Below are 25,491 nucleotides of genomic sequence, written 5' to 3' on the forward strand. Positions count from 1 at the left end.
GTTCCAACATCCATTCCATTATCCAGAACCAAGAACAGTTCTCGAACATCACTGAGGTCAGTCCGTTAACCGATTTCCAAACAGGCCGGACAAAAACATAGAAGCTACTTTTAGCTTATACTGGTTCCCCAAGTTGACGCACCACGAGAGCTAACCGTCCAGCTTCTCTCATGAGTGGTCGCGTCCCAAGATAGAGAATAGAAAGATAACATAACATATATACAGTGTCAGTCAACACAGGCTTAACTTCCACCTTACCAAAATCAACCGAAAACCAATTACAACAGTGCAATTTTGCTATTGCAATGGAGGTCTCCCATCCAAGTATTAACCAGGCCCAACCCTACTTAGCTTCAGAGATCGGACGAGATTGTGCGTTGCCATGCGAAATAGTTTGACAACCATAGCCTTCTCATTCATATCCAGATTTGGTATTTGCCAATCCAAGGTGGTCTCTCTCTCAGCAAAATGAAGACAGCTTCCAGCCCCTTTCATGGAGGTATTGCTTGTGCATATTGCAAGATTTCTCAGTGAGTGAGTGAGCAATAGAGCATAAAGCAACGGTTATTCCCAGGCAGTCTCCCATCCAAGTACTAACCAGGCCCACAACCATAGGCTTCTCATTCATATCCAGATTTGGTATTTGCCAATCCAAGGTGGTCTCTCTCTGTCTCTCTCTCTCAACAAAATGAAAACAGCTTCCAGTCATTTTCATGAAGGCACTACTTGTGCGTATTGCAATAATTCTCTTTCTAAGTGAGTGAGTGAGCAAAAGAGCACAAAGCACCACTTATTCCCAGGCGGTCTCCCATCCAATTACTAACCAGGCCCAACCCTTACTTAGCTTCCGAGATCGGACGAGATTGTGCGTTGCCATGCTGGTTCGGCTGTATGAAATAGTTTGACAACCATAGGTTACTCATTCATATCCAGATTTTGTATTTGCCAATCCAAGGTGGTCTCTCTCAGCAAAATGAAAACAGCTTCCAGACATTTTTATGAAGGTACTACTTGTGCATATTGCAAGATTTCTGTTTTGTAAGTGAATGAGTGAGCAAAATAGCATACAGCACCTGGTATTCCCAGGCGTCTCCCATCCAAGTACTAACCAGGCCCAACCCTACTTAGCTTCCGAGATCGGACAAGATCGTGCGTTGCCACGCTGGTTTAGCAGTACGAAATATATTCAATATGGCAGGGGGAAGGAACTTCTGCAGTATGGGAAGCGACTTCTGCAGCTGATGATGAGGAGACTGTGTCACTGGACTCCAGAAGGTCTGAGGTATCATGTAAATCGTCTGGAAATGCATATTTGGCCCGTAAAGGTTGAGAAGTTGTTTCAGTTCAGTTTATTCTTTGCTCAAATGGCAATTTGTATGCAGCAAGAAGGCATCACATGAGAATTCACCTCAAACCACACAACAATTAACACAATAAAAGTCAGTTATATAGCACTCATATATATTTGTTACAGGATCCAGATGCAGTAGGCTACAGCCTGACAGCCAGCCTGGCAACATAGTTTGGGCAAAAGGAAATCTAAATCATGCACAATTCCTGCTGTGCTAATCAATGGGTGGTTTAAAGAATTCACAAAGTGTCAGATGTCTCTACTCAACATCTGAAAAAGCTAATTGAGCTGGCAGATGCACAGAATACTGTCAGTCAAAGTCTCCAGGATCTAGACCTTGGTATTTAAATAAAAAAGGAAAAGTGAGGAAACTGTATCTGGAGATAAAGAAACTAGAAAAAAGTGACTTAAATCCACATTTAGGCATATCTGTAAAACAATGTATTTTGTCTCTCTCTGACGTCTGAAAGCATGTCTCAATATCAATGCTTCGTCATCCAAAACTTAGTTCAGAAATCGGCATGCCATGGTGCAGTAAGAAACACAGGTGAATGGGACTTTATACACTGCTCAAAAAAATTAAGGGAACACTAAAATAACACATCCTAGATCTGAATGAATGATATAATCTCATAAAATACCTTTTTCTTTACATAGTTGAATTTGCTGACAACAAAAATTATCAATTAGCAATGGAATCAAAGTAAAGTATTTTATGAGATTATTTTATTCATTTAGATCTAGGTTGTGTTAATTTAGTGTTCCCTTTATTTTCTGAGCAGTGTATTTCGCCTTCATTACTGACTTCATTGAAATCAGTTGCAACTTCATCAACCATTTCTAAACAATTGCAATAGTAGGGTTTAAAATCTAACTTGTGATAGCAATAGTGACAAGAAATGCATGTTAATAAAACACATAAGAATAATACATAAGAACACACTCAGAAGACAACGGAATAACTGTAAAAACGTTTATTTCGGATCAGAGCGGCAGCTGATTTAACACGACACTCCAGGATTAATTTTAGCCTGGCTGTTAAATAATACATCTCCATGGTTACTAGGTTGGGTTTAATTCAACCTGCTTTCTTGCAACAAAGTCAAAGCTAAATTCATCCAGAATAACTTGAAAATCCCGATTTAATCCCTTATCCTGGTTTCGTGCAATAGCCCCCTGGTCTCCAAGAGGACAAAAACAAGGATTCCATACTGGGAAAAAAAACACAAAATAAAAGTAAAGAGGAATTGAACAGCTGCAGTGACACACGTGCACACAGAGGGGAAGGAGGCTTATTAACCTAGAGCCATGACAGAAGCAATGGTGGATTCCTCCGGAAAAATGGCACACCATTTTAAAACTGTCATGGTAAATGGTGTGGGAGATACTCGTGGCCTGTAGTTTCAATGTAAAACCTTAACAACTAAAATAACACATTTCAAGTCTCAGTCAAACTGGGCATTGAACCACAACCTTTTGGTGTCGGTTTATGCAAAATGGCATATGGAACCAGGGATGGAAATAGATTAGTGCTGCCAGTTTAACGCGTTATTAACGGCTAACGCAAACCCAAATCAACGGCGTACATTTTGTTTTTCGCGCGATTAACATTGTTTTTGGCCTAGTAAAATTAGTACTTTTTTTTCACATGCTTGCTCATTTGTAAACATGCATTAAGCATTCCCATCCACTTTTCCACGTTGATAAGAGCATGAAAATTAGAAAAAATAACGAGATAAAAAGAAATCAAGGGACATTTAAAATGGATAAAAATGTGCGATTAATCGCGAGTCAACTACGGCATTAATGCAATTAATCACGATTAAATATTTGTATCGTTTAAGATACATCTTACAACTTGCATGTTTTAAAATTACATACCAAATACCTTGACTTTAAGTGTAACAAAATTACCTACACAATACAGCAACCACACCATGTATCAAAACAAATTAGTGTATTTTAAATATATATATTTATTTTTTACAAAGAATCATGAAATCAAACAAACCTTCCATCTATCTGCCTATTTGATGGCCTTGACGTCCCATGTTATCATCTGAATCATGTTTATTGGCCAAGTACATTATCAGATACAAGGATTTTTTTCTGGGTTTGGTTGCTCTCAATGTACTTAAACTGAAAATATGCAGTATAACAGAAATGTTTAGGATAAAATGAATAAATATAATATATCATTTAATAATAACTACTTACTAACCGAGAGTGAGGTCATGCCGGGAAATATCAAACTGAGGCTGGAACGAGGTTTTATATTTCCCAGCATGACCGAACGGTCGAGGCTCTAAGTATTTTAGGCATTTTTAGCTTCTTTTCATTTCTTTTACGAAAATGGTACCTCTTGGCTAATTTTACCTAGCTCTCAAGTCGTGTGTGTCGCGCCTAGCAGCACGCTCAAGTACCAGATCCTCCCAGGTCACAGACAATACCCAGAAACAGAATACGTTTATTTTTACGAAAAGGCAGGACTGTGGCACAGAACAGTTGTATCTGGGACCCCACTTGGTGATGGACATACCCCCCCCTTACTGGCCAGATATGCCTTGACCGGCGAGCGCCCCCACAGAACAATGTACCCCACAGCAAGGTACTTAAGTACCCACAACAGAGCACAGCAAAGTCACCACAAAATCACCGCCAAGTCACTACCAAGAGGGGAGTAGTCGCTGGGCAATAGCCGACCATGGTGGGCCCTGCTCCCACACCTAACAGTCCCTTGTCCTCTCCAACAGCCTGCAGTACTGACAAATATAAATTGGTACTGGTCAGTCGGTCCCTACCGACCAGTATTAAAAACAATGAAACAGGCAGTCTATGCAGTAGCCCCGCGCTGAATACCGTCGGTGAAGCGTGCAGTCACTGTCCAGTACGGCAGACACACGCCTTCGCCTGCTCCAGCGCTGACCCTGATCTGCGCACCACTGTCGGCTGCGAATGCCTCCGTAATGACGCTGGTGACGCGCCACTCCGCCCACCTTGAGGACTTCCCCAAGCTGCAAAGAACGGAAGTGCGGGACTGGAATGCTTAGGCAAATTCACACCCTTTAACAGACCGAGCTAGTGGAACAGAAGCACAGTGAGGTGGAGTAATGAATAGGGATGGGACGTATGGCACTGACGCATCGATGCTTGTGTCGCAAAACCAATACGCACAGTTTCGAAAAAGTGTTTTGGAGCTTGTATCAAATTTCGAAACCACGTGACAGATGATGTTCAATGCTTCAAACGTCACAAACTGGTTCGAAGTTTTGCCGCTCTTCTGAACCAGAGCCATGGAAGGAACAAAGCCACCGCTTCTTGTTAAAGACAAATCTCACATTGTCAGAGAAGCAGCACCAGGCATCGCTAGAGTTTCTTCCATCAGTCATTATTATTTAGCCATATCCGTATAGTAATAATTATAAATCCGTGCATTTGTGTTGTGTTATTTTATTGAAATGAAACGTAACATGATAGGACTAGGTAGGTCTATACAGTGCCCAGAAAACAAATGTTGATGATTCGTCAACATTGTCAACAGTAATAATAATTTGTAAAAATAAAGTTCCCCCAGTTCACAATAGACCTACATATCACAAATATTAAGAAAAAATCGGTGTTATCTAGTTTAATTGATATAAAGACCATATCGTATAAACTCCGTCCACCCGCAACAAAAAGTAATGATTTCTTCGGTGGTGTAGTTGGTTAAAGCATTGTACGCCAACATATTGTTAATGCGAATCTGGAATCCTGAGTTCGCGCCCCAATGCAGGGACTCTCGTACGACGTTCTTTAACTTTTACTGTGAGAAAATGACAATTCTAAAGGCCTACGGATGTATCACAACATTTTAATGTGTGAGAACTAATATCAGATCAAAATGAACACATGTAGCCTTAATTAAATATTGAATAACGTAGGGTAGTCTACCGTCGGAGACAACCACTACGCCTCATTCAGCCAGTTTAAGCGGCTGCTAGATGACGCTGTTCATTTTCAATGCGCCGATAGTTCGGCTCTTTGGGCCGGCACAATCCGGAAGAAACCACCAAAGCTTCACAAGGCATCGTTCGCCCATCCCTAGTAATGAACTTCCCTTTGCAAGGCGAACGTAGAGCAGGTTGAACGTCAGCCTCGACACCAGACCAGGCACCGCATCCGGAGCCTCCCCAGGGTCCCTTCTCACTCCGTTGTCGCCAGAGCTGTCGAATTGCTAGCGCTCCCGTCCGTCGTGTCAATCTCCCCCCCACGTTCATCCACCTCTTATACAGGGAACGGACCTATCCCCACGCCCTACACCACTCTCTTCCCATCAAGCTAATTGCCCGGTCATTGGCAATTAGCCAATTGCCCGGTCATTGGCAATTACACAATTGCCCGGTCATTGGCAATTATCGCAGCAGCATTTGTAGAGCATAGCAACGCCCCGAACACAGACACATTCAACACATAACAGTCCAGCACATAATACACATGGCATTTACACTAAAACATTATAGTACACTTGACATGTGTCATGTGTTGTACTCATTACTTTTGATAGAAAGCGGACAACATGCTAAAATGGCTTTAATTTCAACACAAAATAACGACACAAGTGATTCAAAGAGTCCAGTCTTCATCCTCACTTTCGATGCCAAATCTTCGCTTCTTCTGAAAGCTGTGGCATATTTTAACTGGACCATTAAAGATTTGAAAGTTACAGCCAGTAATACTGCTGATGTTTGCCCCGGCGAATGCGGCTGGTGTGTTTTCTCCTAGCAATGCCGAGGGAAGGGGAGGCCTACTTGCTGTGTTCATCATCATTTGCATTAGTAGGCAACTAGGAGGCATCAGTATAAGGACGTTACGAGGGGGCTGGTATGTTCTGGTTTGGAGGTCGTTGTGTTCGGCTCAGGATACTGGACATGTCCCGCTGCTGCTGTTCACTGGCCGATTTATAAGATTGAAGGCTTTGGGTGTTCTTGTGTCCACTCAACTGTGCCACAAAGTTTTCTGGTGTGTTGGCATCCAATAGCCTGCTGATGCTTGTTTTGCGGGCAGAGTGGTTGCTCACTTTTCCACCGATTCGCTTAGCTATACCAGAGCGTTCAGCAGCTTTCTGTATAAACTTGCCGATTTCATTTTTGCCTAGGGGGGCGTTCTTGTACCAGATGTTTCTGTCCTGGCTACTTTGTGACAAAGCAAGAAAGAAGGGCGAATCTTCAGAATTCGTCTCAGCTGGCCTATGGCTTTTAAAGATCTTATAAATCATTACTGGACATCTATAGTGCCAGTGGCATACATTTTTGGCCGAAAAGCTCTTCGGTGACCATTTTCTTGGCCTCTACGGGTCTTTGTGCCGCGTTCGCTAAGCCACACCAACAACTCTTTGCCATTCTCGTCACGCTGCATTTCTACGTCGCCCCAGCACACCACATGGTTCTTTGAAGGGCCTCAGGGGTTGGAAATGCCTAAATCTCCGCTGTCAAACAACTTCTCCTCGTCGCAATGTGTAATTGGCCGGGTGGCGTTTGGTCTGTTTCCTTTCCCATGTTTGACAATCAGCTGTTTCCTTTTGGCAGCCAAGACTGTACGGGATGTTTCAAAGGCCGTGTCCTTTAGGGATGTTGTGAGGATATTTATCGTCTGTTAGGAAGCGATGAATACTCCTTTGAATGCTAGAGACAGTATCGGGCTCGTATGCTTCGCCATTTACTTTGTGTGCGTCCTTGAAGAATTTTGAAAGCAAACAGTCAAGCTCAAGAGCTGGTAAATTAGACGTTTGTCTATGTCCCTTGTTGATTGATTGTAAAAAACTTTAAATGTTTTCAGGTTGCTTGTCGTTTTTCTCTCGGTGTTAACACTTTTCTGCTGTTTTTTCCTCGTCACTGTTGATGTTTTCAGCATCATCTGGATAGTAAAACTCAGCAGCTGACTCGTCGATATCACCCATTTTGAAGATGACGTCAGAGGGCATTAAGAATACTTATCAGACCGCGGTCAATACGTGGCTGGCATGACTACCCATTAGCCAATCAGAAAGGTCGTACCGTCGTTGCCATATAATAATAAAATATATTCATTTGTCAACTGTTGACGGCAAGGGGGAAAAACTGTTCCTGTGTCTGGTGTTTTCTGTAGTGCCTGCCAGAGGGAAGGAGTTGGAATAGATTATGTCCAGAGTTTGAGGGGTCTGCAATGATTTCCCCTGCCTGTTTCCTGGTTCTGGAGATGTACAGGTCCTGGATGGTGGGCAGGTCAGCACCAATAATCATTTCTGCAGACCTGACTGTCCGTTGTAGTCTGTTCCTGTCTAGTTTAGTGGCTGATCCAAACCAGACAGTGATGGATGTGCAGAGAACAGACTCAATGACTGCAGTGTAAAAATGAAGCAGCGGCTGAGCTAATTGTTGGGAAAATCGTTTCTCAAGTAGTGCACATGTAGCCGGAATTGCTAGCTTTTCGTTGGCGTAGTTGGTAGTGGTGGCGCTTGGGAAGTCAGAGGTGGTAAGTTCGACTCCCGTACGGAGCGGACAGTGGCCCGTATGCCTCTGACGGAACTTGCAAGACCACGTCTGTTACACACAGAGTCGCTGGAAGTTTATTATGTTTACACTTACATTTAGCAGACGCTCTTATCCAGAGCGACTTACTATTATTGGGGTGTGCTGCCTTCGGCGAGCACAAACCATTGTTATCTCACATATATATTATTTATTGTTTAATTTCGCGCCCCTAAGGCTCAGTCAATATTTGGACCACATAGACAACGGTGGTGTCAAAAGTTTCGTCTTGGTAGCGATTGCGTTGCTTCTATTCGGATTTACGTTCAGTTGCACAGTTTAGGAGGTTACAACGTTTTTGTGGCGACAAAGTGCCTTTAGTCGACAAAGGGTAACCTGTGCTAGCTACGTCACCACGTCAACACACGTTAGCAGCTACGTCACAACGTCAACACACGTTAGCAGCGACGCATGGATACAACGTGATAGAGACGTTCTAGCACACATATTGGAGCTTGGATTACGAGTAAAAAATACCACCCCAAATAATCCCAACCATTTGGCTTTGTTGAGAAAGCGATTTCGAGTGGAACTGCAATCTCGGATGTTTGATTTAGGTCGTCAAAGTCTTTGTAATTTGAGAGAGTCTGGGTCGCCCGTGAGACCGCCTAGTCTTTAGGCGGCAGCCATGCTAAAGCGTCATAGTAGTATTTTTAGTAGCTAATTTTATAGTTCAATTTTACACTAAAAAAACTGAAAGAGGAAAATTTTATGACGCTATGACTATTGTGAAGACAGCCAGGTGGTGATATTTTAATGTAGGTTGCTGTAAAAACGTTTATTTGTTTGCTACGTGGGAGCCCCGTCAGCCTCCATTGACGATTGCGGCAGCAACAGTTTTGTCAACTAAGTCTATGGTTGTCAATGACTGTTTACACTGCGTCTGATGCGTCTGATGAGTATTTTCTTAATTTCGTGCCAGGGTCAATTCTACATCCAAATGGACAGCTTTTTGGACAGAGTTTTAAAGATATGGCGATTGTGAAGACAGCCATTGGGTCAGAGTATTTTTGTTATTTGTGTAAAACTTGGAATTTGATTGAGACCGCGTCTTGTTTTGACGTTAGCCTCTGAGTCACAGACTCGGCTCGCCCGCTGGCAGTGTAGGCTACAGTACTGTCTTCAATGCCACAGCTATGGCTAAACTTAATCATGTCTTATTACACGGCTGTTCTTAATACTGTAGAATGCTCCATTCACTTGAATGGGGCTTCCCAACGTTCTGCGGTGAACAATTTTTGCATATTTGACCGTTGCTATGCGGTGTTGTGTATGGACCCGTTCATTGAACACGTTCATTTTTATGAAAACGATGAACTGAACGAAACTTAATGACAAATAATTAATTGATAATTAATATTATCGGAGGTCTAGCTAAAACGTTACGGAATGTTTTCCTTCTCTTAAGGACTGACGCTGTCTAAAACGAATGCTTGCACTATGTAGTTGCTCAGTGCCTGTAAAATGTTTGCAATGTAGACTAACCTAAACTAACTAACTCGACTTCGCACTACGTTACCCATGATTCATTCCACACACATGTAGACCAAACAAGCAACGCTAGGTTGCTAGGTAACGGAAGCCAACTTAAGATGGCTTTTCAGTGGTTGTTTATGTGGCTTGTCCATATATTAAAGCAATAAATATAACAAATAATACATTATTTATATAGCCACATATTAAAATAAGAAAATAAAGACACATTTACGTTTCGGCATGGCTGCAGATGTCATGTGCTGTTGTAAACAATGCAACTAGTGGAGGCGGTAAGGTGCTCAGGGTTGCCAGATTGGAAATGCCGAAGTATCGTAGCTACCAAAGGCTCGAAATTATTGTATTTGGAGGATAATGATCGTGCATCTGGCAACACTTCTTGCTCGCGCAAGAAGGTGGAACATAAGGGAGATACATTTGTCTAAACTTGTAAGGGCGTAATTAACAGTTTGTTAAAGACATGTATATATGTCTATCGTACGGTGGCCAAGACCCAAAGAAACACAAACATCCAACGAGACGAAATCCCAGACGTTTTTGGAATCCGTGCTGGACGCATTTTTTAGATCTTGAAAAGAGGACATGTCCGGGTAAAAGAGGACGTCTGGTCACCCTGTGTTAAAAAACAAGTTAAGTCTTTAATTTGCAATTTCCGCATTATAACTATGAAATGAACTGAACTATGAACGCGTTCAGAATTAAAATGATGAACTATGAACGTGAACGATTCATATTGACTTGTATGAACTGAACTTTGAACGAGTTCATGAGAGGTTTGAACGTGCACAACACTGTTGCTATGTATATTTGACAGCTGTCAAGGGAAGTGGCATTTTTGCCTCAGATTCACGTCTTTCGTAGCACTCGGCAAGGAGTCCGGTAACTTTTCAACCCCAGCCTACTCTGTTGCTTAGTGACGTCAGCTGATTTGAAGCCTGAAGAATGTTCAAAGTCTATGAAGTTCAACGTCTTTTGCGAACAATTTCTCTGCTAATCAACAATAAAAATGGTAACAAATACATTGTAAAAAGAGACACTGTGTTAAGTTATTTTTGTTGGCAAGTAGCCGTGTAATAAGTGGGATAATGTACAGAACGCTGGTCATTATTGGGAAAATAAACCCCGACAGGGTAAACCCTTTAGCCCTGAAGGGGCTTATTTTCCCAATAATGACCAGCGTTCTATACATTATCCATTACAAAAGAAACATTCTCATTTCCGGCGCTTTCAAAGAATCAGTGAAGTGTGGATAGCAACAGCAGCTAACTTGCCTCTAGCAAACTGCTTTTGAATTAGCCATGTCCCCTTAAATTAATATCAAACTTATTTATGTTTTGGCGGTCCTATTTTCAGTTAACAGACAGTAGCCTACTGTTTGAATCGCAATTCCATTTGAAATACTGCCAGTGACAACGTTGTTACAGTAGCTTGTTTCAAGGGGGTTTCTTGTTTCAAAGGGTGTTCTTAATGAATTATGCAGTATGATTATGCTAAATGCTTGAAAATATCACTAAATGGGAAAACGGACCCACCAACAAGCAAGCACACCCCACAATTTCCCCAGAAATTGTACGCTCTCTAGTTATTACTAATATAGCAGGGTATAGTTCAAACATTGTTTATTATATTCCGAGCATTCCAAACAGTATAAAAGTAATAAAGTAATCATTAGTTATGGTTAATTGATCAGTGGTTAAAGACCGACCTCTGTTCAAGTTCTCTGGACCTCGACAAAAAATATGTTTATTTCTGTTATGTTGGGCTGTGAGGTGAACCCTGTTATCGTTTCATCCCGCTCCACAGTCTGGCATCTACACAATCTTTAGCTCATAAAAAGAACGAGTCGTGCTAAGCTACCAAAAAAAAAGTTTGTTGCTGAAATTCCAGTCGATTATCGATGCGTCTATGTTTTATGCAGAACTAGTATCTTCAGAGCGTAATAGGATTTTGGTGGCACGGTTCGACACGTGATCATTCTATACCAATAAGGTAGCTCATTTGGATATGTAATAGGATATGGTTGGCACGTCACCTGGATGATCAGAAATCCGGCCCCTGACAGTGTTTTGCATGTGATACACTGCGGCTGCAAAAGTGCCTGTGAGACAGGCAGCTGTTTTTTGTTTTTTTGCCGGACTGTGTTGCACAGACTTATGTCGTTAATAATTGTACTTATAGCAATGTCCATTTGTTCGTTGTTCATTTATTCTTCCACAAATCAAAACAACACTGATCAACCATAAAAACTATTTTCATGAAATATGATATATAAAACTGTACGAAAAAGAATAAGGAATAACAGATTAAGGACACTCAGTCCTCACTGTCAGTGCCAGGACAGTTATCTTCCAGTTCCTCAGTTTCTTTTGTGTTGGCACAATTACAACAATGACATTAGTCTGTATAACACATTCCTGTAACAAAAAAAAAATGGCAGAGGATGATGGGGTCACCGTCACAGATCCCAGGGTGATTGAGAGATCGTGGGAGATGGAGGGTTTGGCCGGGATGATGAGAAGTTCTATTTTAGCGAGGTTCAGCTGGAGTTGGTGCTTGGTCATCCACGCAGAGATGTCTGTGAGGCAGGCCTCGATTCTAGGTGAGATCCCCGTATCAGGAGGGAACGACAGGTACAGCTGCATGTCGTCAGCGTAGCAGTGGTAGGAGAAGCCATGGGAGGTGATGATCGGTCCAAGTGAGCTGGTGTACAGGGAGAAGAGGAGGGGTCCTATAGGACAGAGCCCTGTGGGACACCAGTGGAGAGCTGCCTCCCCAGGAGACCTGGTAGGATCTTCCCAACGGGTAGGAGGAGGTCAACTGAAGTGCAGTGCCAGAGATGCCCATTTCAGAAAGTCTAGCAAGCAGGATCTGATGGTTCACTGTATCTAATGCTGCAGAAAGGTCCAGGAGAATGATGATGGATGACCTTGAAGCAGCTCTGGCAGACTGGAGGGAAGTAGTGACTGACAGCAGGGCAGTTTCAGTGGAGTGGAGTCTTGAAGCCTGATTGGTTGGGGTCTAGCAGGTTGTTCTGAGAGAGAAAGTTTGACAGTTGGTCTTACGAATATTGCACAGCTTCTCAGGTGGTTTGCACAGTGGTCTTGACTGAAAGGGTTAACCAATTATTATAATAATCATTAGCGGTGGGCAATTATCGGCGTTAATGTGCTGCGTTAACGTGAGAACGCAAAGCATCCCTTAGTTAATGTGAATATGCCGGGCCAAGCACTGATGTAGCGCAGGGGAAGAGTTGTCGTCAAACTACCATGTTTGAGTGCAACCGAGGTAAGCCCGTCAGCACAGTTCTATCAGCCAAGCTAACTAATCTCCTCGCTCACCTGAGAAACCCGTTCTCAAAGACTTACTTTTAGTAATTATTTGGGTAGCACACATATTCTTAATCCCTTGGCAGAATTTAAATGAGCCATTTTAATTTAGATTAATCTAGATTAATTCCAAGATTACAGTGAGATTAATCTAGATTTAAAAAAATAATCTTTGCCCACCACTAATAATTGTATATAATTTCTCCACCATCTCCCCTCTTTCACGATGCGCTAGCTACCGTGAGCATCACAGCAAAGTTTACTAATAAAAAACAGTGGGGCCTTGATCTGCATTGTTTTGTACACAAGAAACATGTCCTTTGCTGAGGTCAAGAGGCCATACAATGAGCCTCCGCCAGTATGGATTTGGAATAGGAATGCACTCTGTTTAGACTCTTGGGAGACAGGAAGGAGGAAACATGTATAAACAATACTTATATGAGTTACGATGCCACCTGTTTGTCTGTTCTACCGTATCCATGTACTGATCATGTTAGACTATGTAAGGAAACAAGTCTGTACATTCTATGTTCGGACATGTCTAGCTAATGTCTATAAGAACGTCTGTGAGACCTGTTGCCCCACTCATGCTGACCACTCTGCCGTGGACGGTCACATGATCTGGTGCTAAATAAATGAAGTGAACCCTTTGTCATTGTCGTGCATCCTTCCGGCCTGCCTTCTGACAGAAAGATCTATCCTATCAGGCCTCCACCGTTTTTGAAGGGTAGTGGTTTCAATCCTTAATAATAGTCAATTCTCGAAGAGGCTTGGCCTTCTCAGCTTAATTATAGTTTTGACATGTTTTGGGTTTCTGATATCTTGTCTAGGGTCTTGCGTTTAGTGTTATTGCTAATCAACAGACCTAGGAACAGTACCTCCTCCTGATACCAATGTATCTTTGTTTTGGCTGCTTTATGTCATTTATCAGGCAGGACTGTCAATTAATATAACGAGCCTGCTTGGCATGACTCATGGTTTTATAACAAATTTAAAGCTCATCAATGTATGTCATGAGAACAGAGTTGTTAAGCAACTGTAAACCTGTTAGATGCTGGAAAATACGGTTGTGTCACGGCCACAGCCGTGCCCCCCTATTGTTTTTGGTTTTGCCCTGCCCTAGTGTTTCCCTGTCATTGTCGTCACTTGTCTCGTTCAGTTGTCGTTAGTTTCATTGTGTTCACCTGTGTCTTGTTTGTTTCTGTGTATTTAGGTTCCTGCTTTGTGTCCAGTCTTGGTCTTAGCATTACCCTTTGTCCCTGCGTGTACCCTGTCTGTTTCCCGGTTTGAGAATTAAACCTGTGTTCCTCACTATGCCTTGGTACTCCCCTGCATTTGGGTCCAACCCCACCTCACGTCGTGACAGAATGCTAAGACCAAGATGGGACCCAGCAGAGAGTTCACCCAGCCTCGTTCCTACCCTGTACCCCAGCCTCGTTCCTGCCCGGTGCCCCAGCCTCGTTCCTGCCCTGTGCCCCAGCCTCGTTTCTGCCCTGTGCCCCAGCCTCAATCCTGCCCTGTGCCCCAGCCTCGTTCCTGCCCTGAGCCCCTGCCTCGCCCCGAGGTTGTGCCGCCCAGTGCCAGGCCATCCGAGGACTCCTGGCCGCCTCCTCCTCCGCCCGAGGACTCCTGGCCGCCTCCTCCTCCGCCCGAGGACTCCTGGCCGCCTCCTCCTCCGCCCGAGGACTCCTGGTCGCCGCCTCCTCCGCCCGAGGACTTCTGGCCTCCTCCTCCGCCCGAGGACTTCTGGCTGCTGCCTGCCCCGGTGCCCGCGCTCCCATGCGCCCCGGTGCCCGCGCTCCCATGCGCCCCGGTGCCCGCGCTCCCATGCGCCCCGGTGCCCCCGCTCCCAGGCGCCTCCTCGTCCGCGCTCCCAGGCGCCTCCTCGTCCGCGCTCCCAGACGCCCCCTCGTCCGCGCTCCCAGACGCCCCCTCGTCCACGCTCCCAGGCGCCCCCTCGTCCGCGCTCCCAGGCGCCCCCTCGTCCGCGCTCCCAGGCGCCCCCTCGTCCGCGCTCCCAGGCGCCTCCTCGTCCGCGCTCCCAGGTGCCCCCGTGCCCGTGCTCCGGCGTCCGGGCCGCCCCCCGGACCTGCCTCTACCCTCTGCCCTGCCTCCGGGTCGCCCCCCGGACCTGCCCCGACCCTCTGCCCTGCCTCCAGGTCGTCCCCCGGACCTGCCCTGACCCCCTGCCCTGCCTTGTGGGTCGTCGGGTGACGTCCCTTGAGAGGGGGGTACTGTCACGGCCACAGCCGTGCCCCCCTATTGTTTTTGGTTTTGCCCTGCCCTAGTGTTTCCCTGTCATTGTCGTCACCTGTCTCGTTCAGTTGTCGTTAGTTTCATTGTGTTCACCTGTGTCTTGTTTGTTTCTGTGTATTTAGGTTCCTGCTTTATGTCCAGTCTTGGTCTTAGCATTACCCTTTGTCCCTGCGTGTACCCTGTCTGTTTCCCGTTTTGAGAATTAAACCTGTGTTCCTCACTATGCCTTGGTACTCCCCTGCATTTGGGTCCAACCCCACCTCACATCGTGACAGGTTGAAGATGGAGGGTGAATCACAAAAAATGTGATGTGTGTGTGTATTGTTTTCCATCATAGGTGAATGTGAGGTGATACTGTGATGCTTTTGCTTGTGGTATGGAATCGAAAACAGAGTACAACCCTGTCGAGTTCAGGGGTCACCAGCGAAAACAGACAGATGCCTCGAGCACCACTTGTCTGGGTTCAGTGGTTACAACATGGCTCTCTGCTGTTATTTTAAAGGGGCAATTGACTGGGTTTTTTGGGTATTTCACACTGTTCCTTAAGGTCTCCGAATAGGGTATGTAACATTGGTTGGGTTGAAAATGGCCCGGGTGCTGTTCTATGCCCTCTTACAGATCGTCTGAAATGTTCCCGGGAAAAAACACTAGCTTTTCTGCTTTTATGGTATGCTCATTAATATTTAGATAAACTGCGCGCTGATTGGTTGGTTATCAACGAGTGAAGCTGGGAGCAAAAACGCAACACGGCCAACAGCAGCACTCGCTGAAACACTGAAGTTGGAGACTTGAAATAAAAACGCGCAAATAAATCTATTGTGTCTACACAACACTGTTTTCAACAGATTTACTATATAACATTTGAAATGATAACATTACTTGTTTCCACTTCTGTTGTTGAAGCAAACTGGATTGACTTAGGTGGGTAGAACATTAGGCTACAGCTTAGCAACCAAACGTTGTTGCAATCGTGATTCTACTCGGCTTCAGTTAGCTAGCTAGGCTAGCTCTAGATATCTTGCTGTAAAACAGGGGTGTCAAACTCCGGTCCTCGAGGGCCGCGGTCCTGCATGTTTTAGATGTTTCCCTGCTCCAACACACCTGATTCAATTAAAAGGGTTGTTATAACGACCATTCATTTGAATCAGGTGAGCTGGATCAGGGAAACATCTAAAACATGCAGGACAGCGGCCCTCGAGGACCGGAGCTCGACACCCCTGCTGTAAAATAACATGACAAAGATCTGGACAAACATGCATCGTGAATTGTCGATTTTCATTACACAGGTTATTTATTTGAATGAAACACAGTCAGGAACATGAATCAACGTTAGCCCCATTGCCAATAAACTAGGCTAAATTATTACACATTCTATGCTCTTGCATTAACTAGCAAGCTAAACTTGTTAACATGCCTACAGTCTAGGTGTTACTAGTAACAGTTACTAGCAATGCTAATGTATCCTGTATCTAAAACCTGCCTTTCTCCAGTTCTTTCAAATAGATTATCTAGACAGGCGTTAGCAATAAGCCAGACTGCAGTTCGTTTTCTGGGTATTTTTCGGAAGCTTCCCTTCTAATGCCGACTACAGCTAGTCTAGCTAAGGTCATTTGATGTGTGTAGAAACGTATTTAGCATTCTACCTGGTATGCTATATACAGGAAACGTTAGCATTGCTAATAACTGTTAGCACAACATCTTACTGTCCTTATAGCTTGCGGTTGCAATGAGCATACGTTGGAACAGCACCTCCTTTCCAGGTTCAGCTTCCTAGCATATCCTGCTTGAAATTGTCCAAGGTTGTCAAAACTGTCTTGGGTGAAATGTTCAGAGCAAATGAATGATTGAGTGTCGAACTTCGCCTGGATCTTCTCATAGACAACAGCAGCCATGCCTGTTGAATGTTTGGCTCCTTGGGAAGACTGTAAGTGTTAGCCTTCCCTGTACAGGAACACAGCATTTACGACCGTGGTCCATAATCAATATCCTTGTTATAATTCAAAACGTTCTTCTTTGTAATTCCTTATAAGTAGCCTACACAGAGCAGCGCGCAGCTAAACTAGTATCGGAGATAGACGCTACCTCTGGTTGGTCTGGATGTAAATTCTGGGGCGTGACAAAGATACAGACCAGAGCCAATAAGAGGGCGATCACCGGTCCTACGTAGGACCGGTGGCTTTGTTGAAAAGCTAGCGTTTTACAGCCAAATTTTTTCTTTTTGAGATTTGAATAGGAAAGAGGTGTCAATAGACTTTGATATTCACGGTATGTTCAGTTTACCCTCCGAACTGTCGTTTTTCAACAATGACAAGGTAAAATCGGTTTTGCAGTCAATTGCCCCTTTAACATCCCTCTCAAAAAGTCTCTCAGCTGTGATAGTTCCCACTGTTGGTTAAAGGGAGCTAGGTGTGATGGTGCAGTCATTTCTTACCATGGGCCCCCTAGTCTTGTTGTTCAAAAAATCCAGAGTGTCATCCATCAAAGTACTCCTCCCATTCAATGCCCCATTAAAAATCTATGGAGTCAGGGTCATAGTTCATGTTACAGTGAAAGTATATTTTGTGCATCATATTTGGAATGTAATCCTTGTTATAATCCTGTCTCAATGCGTCTGCAAAAGTCCAACAACCAATTTTGTAGATTCTAGGAAAGTTCACAATTATCCCAGTGTTTCCACACTGGATTGTCCCATTCAATTTGACTGGGGGGAAGGGGTGCTTCAGTTCTAGTTGCCCCTCAGCTGGACACAAAACGAATACCCATACGGTCAGCAACCAAAACACAATGTATCACCCTGAATATCTCCCCTCTCTCTCCCTCTGCACCTCCAGGCCCTTTCCTTCCTCCTTGTGGGTATGGGGCCTGTCCCTGATAGTATGCTGATGCTAGCCTATATGTGCCATTTCTAGGCTGGGGTGGTGGTGGATGATGGTTGTATGAAGCTACGGGGAACACTTTGGACTTGAACTGAGACAAATTAGGATTTAAGGCTCAGGGGTGGTATTTTTCTGGCTGTGCACATAGTGGTTAGTTTCTTTTGACAAGCTGGGAGTTAGTTTTAACCATGTTCTCCTCCTCTTTCTCTATCTATTTTAAATGTGCTGCATGGTGGTGTATAATGTTTGAAATCTTTTTGTAATGCTCAAACCATCAGTCAACCATCTCCCCCAGTTTAATAACAACCTTGTCAGGGAGTCCTCGAATCAGCTTGCATAAATTCCAAAGGAGTCATATGCACTCTTATTTTAACTTTGCTTTGCTAACATAGTTCTAAAGATCATTACTTCACTGTCTTAAATATCTGTGAATATTTCAGGTGGGCTACGTCTTGTATCAATAATAGGTTTTACTCCCACAAGAAACGTTAAGGGGGTGATCAACATAGCCTTCGCAAGCACAGACAGAAGACGCCACATTCATGGTGCTAGACAGCGTTTGCTTAGGCTTTATATTGGGCTCCTAGAAATGGCCCTGAAGTTCCATGTTCTCATGAGCTAATATAGCAGGGTATAGTTTCAAACATTGTTTATTATATTCAGAGCATTCCAAACAGTATAAAAGTAATAAAGTAATCATTAGTTATTGTCAATTGATCAGTGGTTAAAGACAGACCTCCTCAATAGAAACTAACTTTTTAAATAATTATTAATTTGACTGTTAATCATAAATATAATACAAAATTATGTGTCAGGCAGTTATTCATGCAATGGTTTGCAAAATTATGAACCTACTAAACAATTAAATTAGGGTACAATCATTTAACAATCAAATATTTATTTACAATCATTTGATTGAAAACAGATCAATCAATATGTTTTGATTTTAAATGTAGCCGGAAATGTAATTAGAAAGTAGCAACAGAACTTGTCAAGGAGTATTTACCCAACTCCAACCACTGAATTCAACTAATCTGGGCAAATTACTGAGTAGGCACCAATCAGAGGCAGCATCTATATTATAATGCAAGGAATCACTGTCTGTCTGTGCAAATGTCATAGTGTTTTCGGAAGGGGGGGGGGGCAATTACCTTGGGAACATGGCATTGTGCACATTTTGCAGGTGTCCATCTCAGCACATAAAGGATGTGCGGATCAGTGGTTGATGGCTGAGAGCTTCGCATTCTGAAAGATGTTGTGCTGCGTTTGGTCCACTCTACTACACCGTAACAAATGTGTAGATGTTTGTGGGGTTAAGACTATTTATCAGAGAACCAATATATTACATTTTGATCAACAGGACATAAGTAATTGATCATGTAGGACACAGCAGATTTGAGGCAACATAATAATTTGAATTATTGAACAAGAACATTGGCAATTTGGTCAAAAGAAAAAAAAACGAAATTTATGATAGAAAGTCTAGAAATTGTGGAGATTGAAGTACTTGAGAATCAAAATAGTGGTCTGAGAGATTAGGTACCAAAGCCACTGAGAAAAGCTTTTCTCGGGCTGCATCACGGGCACTGTGCCCTATATATAATTCCAGACATCTGTGTGTGTGTGCAATCACCGACTTTATCACGGGAATATCAAAAAAATAAATATGAAAAATACTATTTTGTATTTGAAATACATATTTGAAATGTATGTATAATAAATACTGCCCATCCCTGGTTAACATTGGTTGGTTTGGATACAGGGTGCTCTTAAAAATGTTTGTGTGTTTCCATGGCAGCTGAATCTAATCTGATCATAACAGCCATCTCTGAAAAGATAATCAAAGTTGCCTGCTAGACAAGAGAGAAGGCTGTTGACTGAGATCTTAGAGCAACAAGTGGAGAAACAGGACACTGTGCTTTTAAGAACTCTGAGAACTCTCCCAGGGGACATACCACAGGGGTGGAGCTATGGAACTTCCCTCTTTTTGAGGCTACATGCCAAGACCTTTGTTTGATCTAATTCCTGCTCGCTGGTTAGACATATTAAGCCTATGTTGATGCGGAAAGGGAATGTGAGAGAATCTATGAAGAATCAGGGAAGGTTGACAGGAAAAGAGAGAACAAGAGAGAATGATAGAAAATGGGTAGGGGAAGGTAAGTAGTAGTCTGGATGTGAGTGTGTAGAGAACCGTGAAGTTCGAAAGGCAACATCAGCCATCTCTGTGTGGGAACAGAAGAATCTGAGGGTGGAGGGTAGTAGGCAAGAGGAGAAAAAGTGAGTGTCTTTAAAAAGGGTCCCTCTTTTCGACCCTAGAGGCTTTATTATAACGTTCTGATGGGCCGCCTATACGTTTACTCATACCCAAATGACTGCCCAGGCAGCCAGTAAGACGCAACTTATGGATATGAGGAGCAGGAAACACCATGAACTGGAGGGTCGTCTTGACAACATGCTTTCTCGCATAGCCAGGGAGACAGAGGAGATCAAAGACCTGGAGCAGCAATTCACAGACAGTAAGTGACCAACCCAAGTGGCCAGTTTTGGGCTGGTTTGGTTGTAATTCACTATGGTCGATTGTTATCATCTTAGCTTCATGGCGATCAACTAATTCTAGGCTAGTGATTGATTACTAATAGGCCCCCAGCAGTATTATAATCTATGCCAATAAAAGTGTTAACAACTAAGCAAGTTGGTTAGGGGCAAGACCGAGGGCTAGAGTATCAGAAGTGCTTGTGTTAGTTATTACTTCATCATCTGCAAACCATCTATACGGGTATTCTTTGAATCGTTAACCTGTCCTTACCACACTGTCCTCCAGATCAAATCCTGGCAAACAACGTTTTACAGAAAGACCTGGAAGGTATCATCACAGGGCTGAAGGAGTACCTGAGGGGAGTTAGAGACCAGGCATACAAGGCACAGGAACATTGCCAGAAGTTACAGAAGGAAAATGAAGCACTAATGCGTCAGCTAGAGTGCAGTCAACACAACCTCAGCCAACTGGAGACCGCAGCCAAGGCCACACAGACTTGCCAGAAGGTTAGAAGAGGGGTCAGGGGTGCCCCGGTAGCTCACTTGGAAATAATGTGTACGATTAAGACATGGGGCCTGGGTTTGAATCCAACAGAGGCCATTTCTTGCATAACTTTCACCCTCTTTCTCCTTGCTTTCCTGACTTTCTCTATGTCCCATGAATAAAATTAAGCTGATAAAGGCCCCCAATAGAAATAATATAAAGAAGAGGGGTAGGATGGGGCTTATTTATGAGTATGATGTCATGACCTTTTACTGACTGATGTTATTATGTTGAGTGCTGATTTGACTTTGTGTCATGCCTTTTCTGTTTTATGCGTTATCCAGATGGGAGAGCTAGATGCCCTGCTGAAGGGCAATGCTGCACCGAGGGAGTCTCAGGGCAAGATGTGTGCCTATGAGGCAGAGCTGGAAAGCCAGCCGCTGGAGCACCACATGCAGGCTGGCCAACTCAAAGAGGAACTAGAGAGACTCCACAGGCGCAGCCTGGTACATCATACATTATATACAAGGGCAGAATGTTATAGACACTGCAATAGACAACAGTGTGGAGGGACAGTAGATACTGGGCCAAAGTGGAATGGGAAATAACAGCCTTGATGCATTGGGACAGACTTAAAAATAAATTGGTTTGTATAGGTGAAGCAGACTGCTCTGCAGCTAGAGTTAGAGAAGGAGCGGCAGGCAAAGCAGGACATCTTGGCCCAGGTGCAGCTGGCTACACAGAGGGAGCAGAAGGTTGCAGACCTGCAGAAGCCGCTCTCTTCATTGAAGGTATTTCTTTCTGTCTGCATTAATGGGACCATTACCATTATTTACTATCACACTGCGCTAATGTAACATTGAATGTGGGATTTCATGTTAATCATTCATCATTCATGGTTATGTGTCCCCAGCTGTCCACAGAGTTTCACAGAGAAACAGAACTGCAGGGTCTGAGGGAGAAGCTTGGCAGGCTGGAGGAGGAGCTAGAGAAAGCGAACAGGCTGCAGGTGGAGGTGTCACTGCAGCTAGAGCAGAGCCAAGAGGAGAGGGATTGTCTGCTGGCTGTGCTGGAGGGCCACTGCAGTCAGGTCAGAGGTCAATCAGAAACAGAACTCCTAACTCCTGGGTGAAATAGTATTTGTAAATACACTAAAGCCCAATTTATACTTAGGTCGCAGACACTTTTGAAAAGGTCGCCGACAGAAATGGCTTCACGGTCGACACTTAACCGTCGCTTGAAAGAGTCGCCTACCAGGAGAAATTTCTACTGGCGCTGATGTCGTCACATAGTGTCGCGCAATGATTGGCTAAATAGACGGCACGCGTCGTTGACTTCATTGTTTTGAATTTCCAGTGAACGCTCAACAGCTGTTTATGGTGGAAGGAATAGAGGAGAGATTGGCGGAGCAAGTTTGAACATATCCACACCTTTATTATGCTTCTCAAAATTAGCTACAGCCATTTTCTCCGATCGATTGCCTGGCTACAAAGCGTTAACAATGTAACCATGGCTATGAATGTAACGGTAAAATGATTCTGTTTACGTCTCGCGAACCTTAAGCACAGGCGACTGTTTGCCGAAGTATAAATGCAGCAGCCTGAGCAACACTTTTTTTTTTGTCTGCGACCATTTCAAAAGTGTCGGCGACTTATGGAAAAATTTGGCTTAAGGCAAAATACTTGTTGGGCACTGGATGCACCCAACTTAGTTAAATGAAGTAGACTGACTTTTAGTGCCATATGAGTTTAAACAAGTTAAGTCATTTTCCCAGTGTCCTATTCTTTGCTAACATCTTCACAAAGGTAGATCAGCAAGTTGCCTGAAGATCAAATGTGTTACACCCAGCAGTGACAGTATGTGTCTTTGAGCAGGCAAGGATGGCAGAGCATGAGAGCCAGCAGTACATGAGGAGTCTCAACAGGCTGCTAAGGAAGATCAAAACGGACATGTCCTTAGCTGACAAGATAGCTGCCCAGCAGCTGACTACTGCTACTGACCAGCTCAGTTCTCTGCACCGCACTGTTCCCAGGATATACATGGAGACTCAGGTATCGTCAAAATTATTTTCAAGCAAGGCCACGCCTTGGCAACCGAGTCCACCAATGGGGAGTTATTAGTGCTCTTAGAAAACAACATTTTCTAAATACAAAATTCACATTATATAGTATTAAGGTACTCCATTTAAGACAATCAATTGTATATGAGTCATTTAATCAAGCTAAAATCAGCCATTGACTGTGTTTAGATCAGCCAGCATCATAAGGAGTTTTCCAAATAAAGGTTCAGTATTTACTTGACTCTTTTACCCTCATTTTGAGGGTTAGAAGCCCATGAGGGTTCTGAACTGTGAGCAGTCTCTTCTTCCCAATCCTTACGCAGGAACATCTAATACCTCAGGTCTAGCTCGCACAATGTATTGCATATTCTGTATAACTTCTGTTGATGTGAGACTTATAGTTGGTCCATTCAAACCACCGATAATTGTGTGTGAAGTATTCAATTTATTAGATTTTATGTAGTTGATCCGACTGAATAATAAATCCACTTAAAATCAAACTTTAATTAGAAGTAGAATTACTCATTAATTAATTATCTGTATGTGCTACAGTCTCAGCCTCCGAGTCCAGCCAACACAGACAGAGTTGCGCCAGCAAGCCTTCATCCTGTGGTACCTCAGTCCCCTCCGATGCATCTGTGGGGGAAGATGACCCAGTTATTTTGAGATGATCTCATTATTGTTTTACTTAATAAATGTTTTGACAACTTGATTATGTGCTTTTCTGGTAATGACACCTATGGGTATTCACTTACCGCATTGGAAACTTTCAACCTAATGGTCCATATTTCCACGTGTTATCTAGTTGGTAGCCACCGGTTTATTATACCTCCATCCAGGGGCGTAACTACAGGGGTAGCAGCAGGTGCGGGTGCACCTGAGTCCATGGGTTGTTGGGGCCCGAAGACCTACATGCGTCACTCGACGGGTCCCCCCTCCAAGTACCTTCGTACGACGGGCCCTCCTTCAGTACAGCGCTGTACTCCCTGGATATACTTATGTTCTAATATGCGCTGTTGATAATATGGCAGTATTGTCAAATGCTATTTACACACCTAAAAAGGCAAACTTATCTCAGTCATGGTTGTTATAATATTTTGGGGAAAAGTAGCAATTTATTCAAAATTCATATGCTTATCCTACATGTACTTTAGAAACTGTCAAAAAACTATTCAATGAAATGAATAATATGTTATTTTATTTGGTATTTTTGTGATTGGCAATGATGATTGCTGGGTAATATGTATGTTGTTGTCCAATGTCAAGTCTCTATTTGATCATGTGACGATACAATACACTATAGTTACTACGATTCGAAAGTCACAACAACGCAGTTCATTGAGCACAACACAACTGAACATGCCTTTTAAGCATAAGAGTGGAAGCAGAAAAACAAAACACGGACGACCCCGACATGGACGACCCCGACACGGACGACCCCGACAAGGACGACCCCGACACAGACGTCTCCCCTGCTAGCAGCAGTGCAAACAGTTCAGCTGGGATCAGTATCGCTGCCCTCACACAGGTAACCTACGGCTATTGTGATGGATATACATTTCAAGTTATAGCCTACATACACTATGGTCGGGCAGGATAACTAGGATACAAGTTGGGTAAATAGTGGTCACTACTAGGTGGATTGCAAATTATTATGTTAAGCTAGCTAATGGCCTAGCAGGGTGCTAGGGAGGCTATTCCCTAGTGATGAAGAAAGTGTTTTGTCCGTCTCTTCATAAACGGAGTGACTAAGTTCAGTTAAGTTCTGGATTTTAATAAGTATTATCAATCTGCAGATTGGGAGAGAAAACCAGACCTCTGACAATAAAATGACAACACAACACCAGGCTTAGGTCTCAATCATGTCTCTCTCGGCTCTGAAGGCCGGAGGACCATCTTTTATAAGGCACAAGAACGTAAACATAGATAGTGACAGTCAGGCAGTAATGATGTTACAACAGTCTCAGAGAAAGAGATTCACAGCTCCCCACACATGACCACTCAGACTAGAGAGTTCATAGTTGGAACTCTCCTTGTAGTCATGACAAGGAACATTTAGCCAGTACTTTCTCCTGATCCCGAACATTTATTAACCCACACAATCTACTCTTATTAATAGCAAGCTTACATGAGAACATACTAACTAGTATCCAATGACTAGTTCTATTGATTAGTAAATAATGTAAGCACACAGGAAATCGCAATTTCTTCCACATTAGCACCCTGGGGGGAGGGGGGGAGCCAAATGTAATGTTTTTGCGTTCACTATGGGGGGGCGCTTGACTTGAATATCATACGCATTCTATGCATTACCCAAGGGCGTAGGATTATATAGGGATGGTAGGGTCCCGACCCTACCAAAATCCAGCCACTACTGTGTATATACAATATACAATACAATAATACACCCGCTGTCCGTATTGTTTAGGCAAGAATTATAGCACACAAAGGGTTAAAAATCAGTGTCACACAAGCTCCTCCATTTTCAAGAGAATTGGTTCAAGCAGTATCCATGGCTGCACTTTAGCCCCTCCATCAAAGGGGTTCTCTGTTTTCACTGTG

At 43.5% G+C, this 25,491-nt stretch overlaps 1 protein-coding gene and 1 pseudogene across 1 annotated transcript; one reads left to right on the plus strand and one right to left on the minus strand.

Moving 5' to 3' along the window:
- Nucleotides 1–1,061: 1,061 nt before the first annotated feature.
- On the minus strand, nucleotides 1,062–1,179 carry LOC124462847 (annotated as a pseudogene).
- Nucleotides 1,180–19,820: 18,641 nt separating this feature from the next.
- On the plus strand, nucleotides 19,821–23,641 carry cntrl (centriolin). Its single transcript, XM_047014513.1, has 8 exons — nucleotides 19,821–20,128; nucleotides 20,232–20,367; nucleotides 20,673–20,893; nucleotides 21,215–21,376; nucleotides 21,527–21,661; nucleotides 21,784–21,960; nucleotides 22,745–22,921; nucleotides 23,482–23,641. Exons 2-8 carry the CDS (start codon nucleotides 20,253–20,255, stop codon nucleotides 23,593–23,595), a joined length of 1,101 nt encoding a protein of 366 aa, XP_046870469.1. The 5' UTR covers nucleotides 19,821–20,128; nucleotides 20,232–20,252; the 3' UTR covers nucleotides 23,596–23,641.
- The last annotated feature ends 1,850 nt before the right edge of the window (nucleotides 23,642–25,491 follow it).

This window comes from Hypomesus transpacificus, unplaced genomic scaffold (genome assembly GCF_021917145.1).
Source record: "Hypomesus transpacificus isolate Combined female unplaced genomic scaffold, fHypTra1 scaffold_255, whole genome shotgun sequence".
Lineage (NCBI taxonomy): Eukaryota > Metazoa > Chordata > Actinopteri > Osmeriformes > Osmeridae > Hypomesus > Hypomesus transpacificus.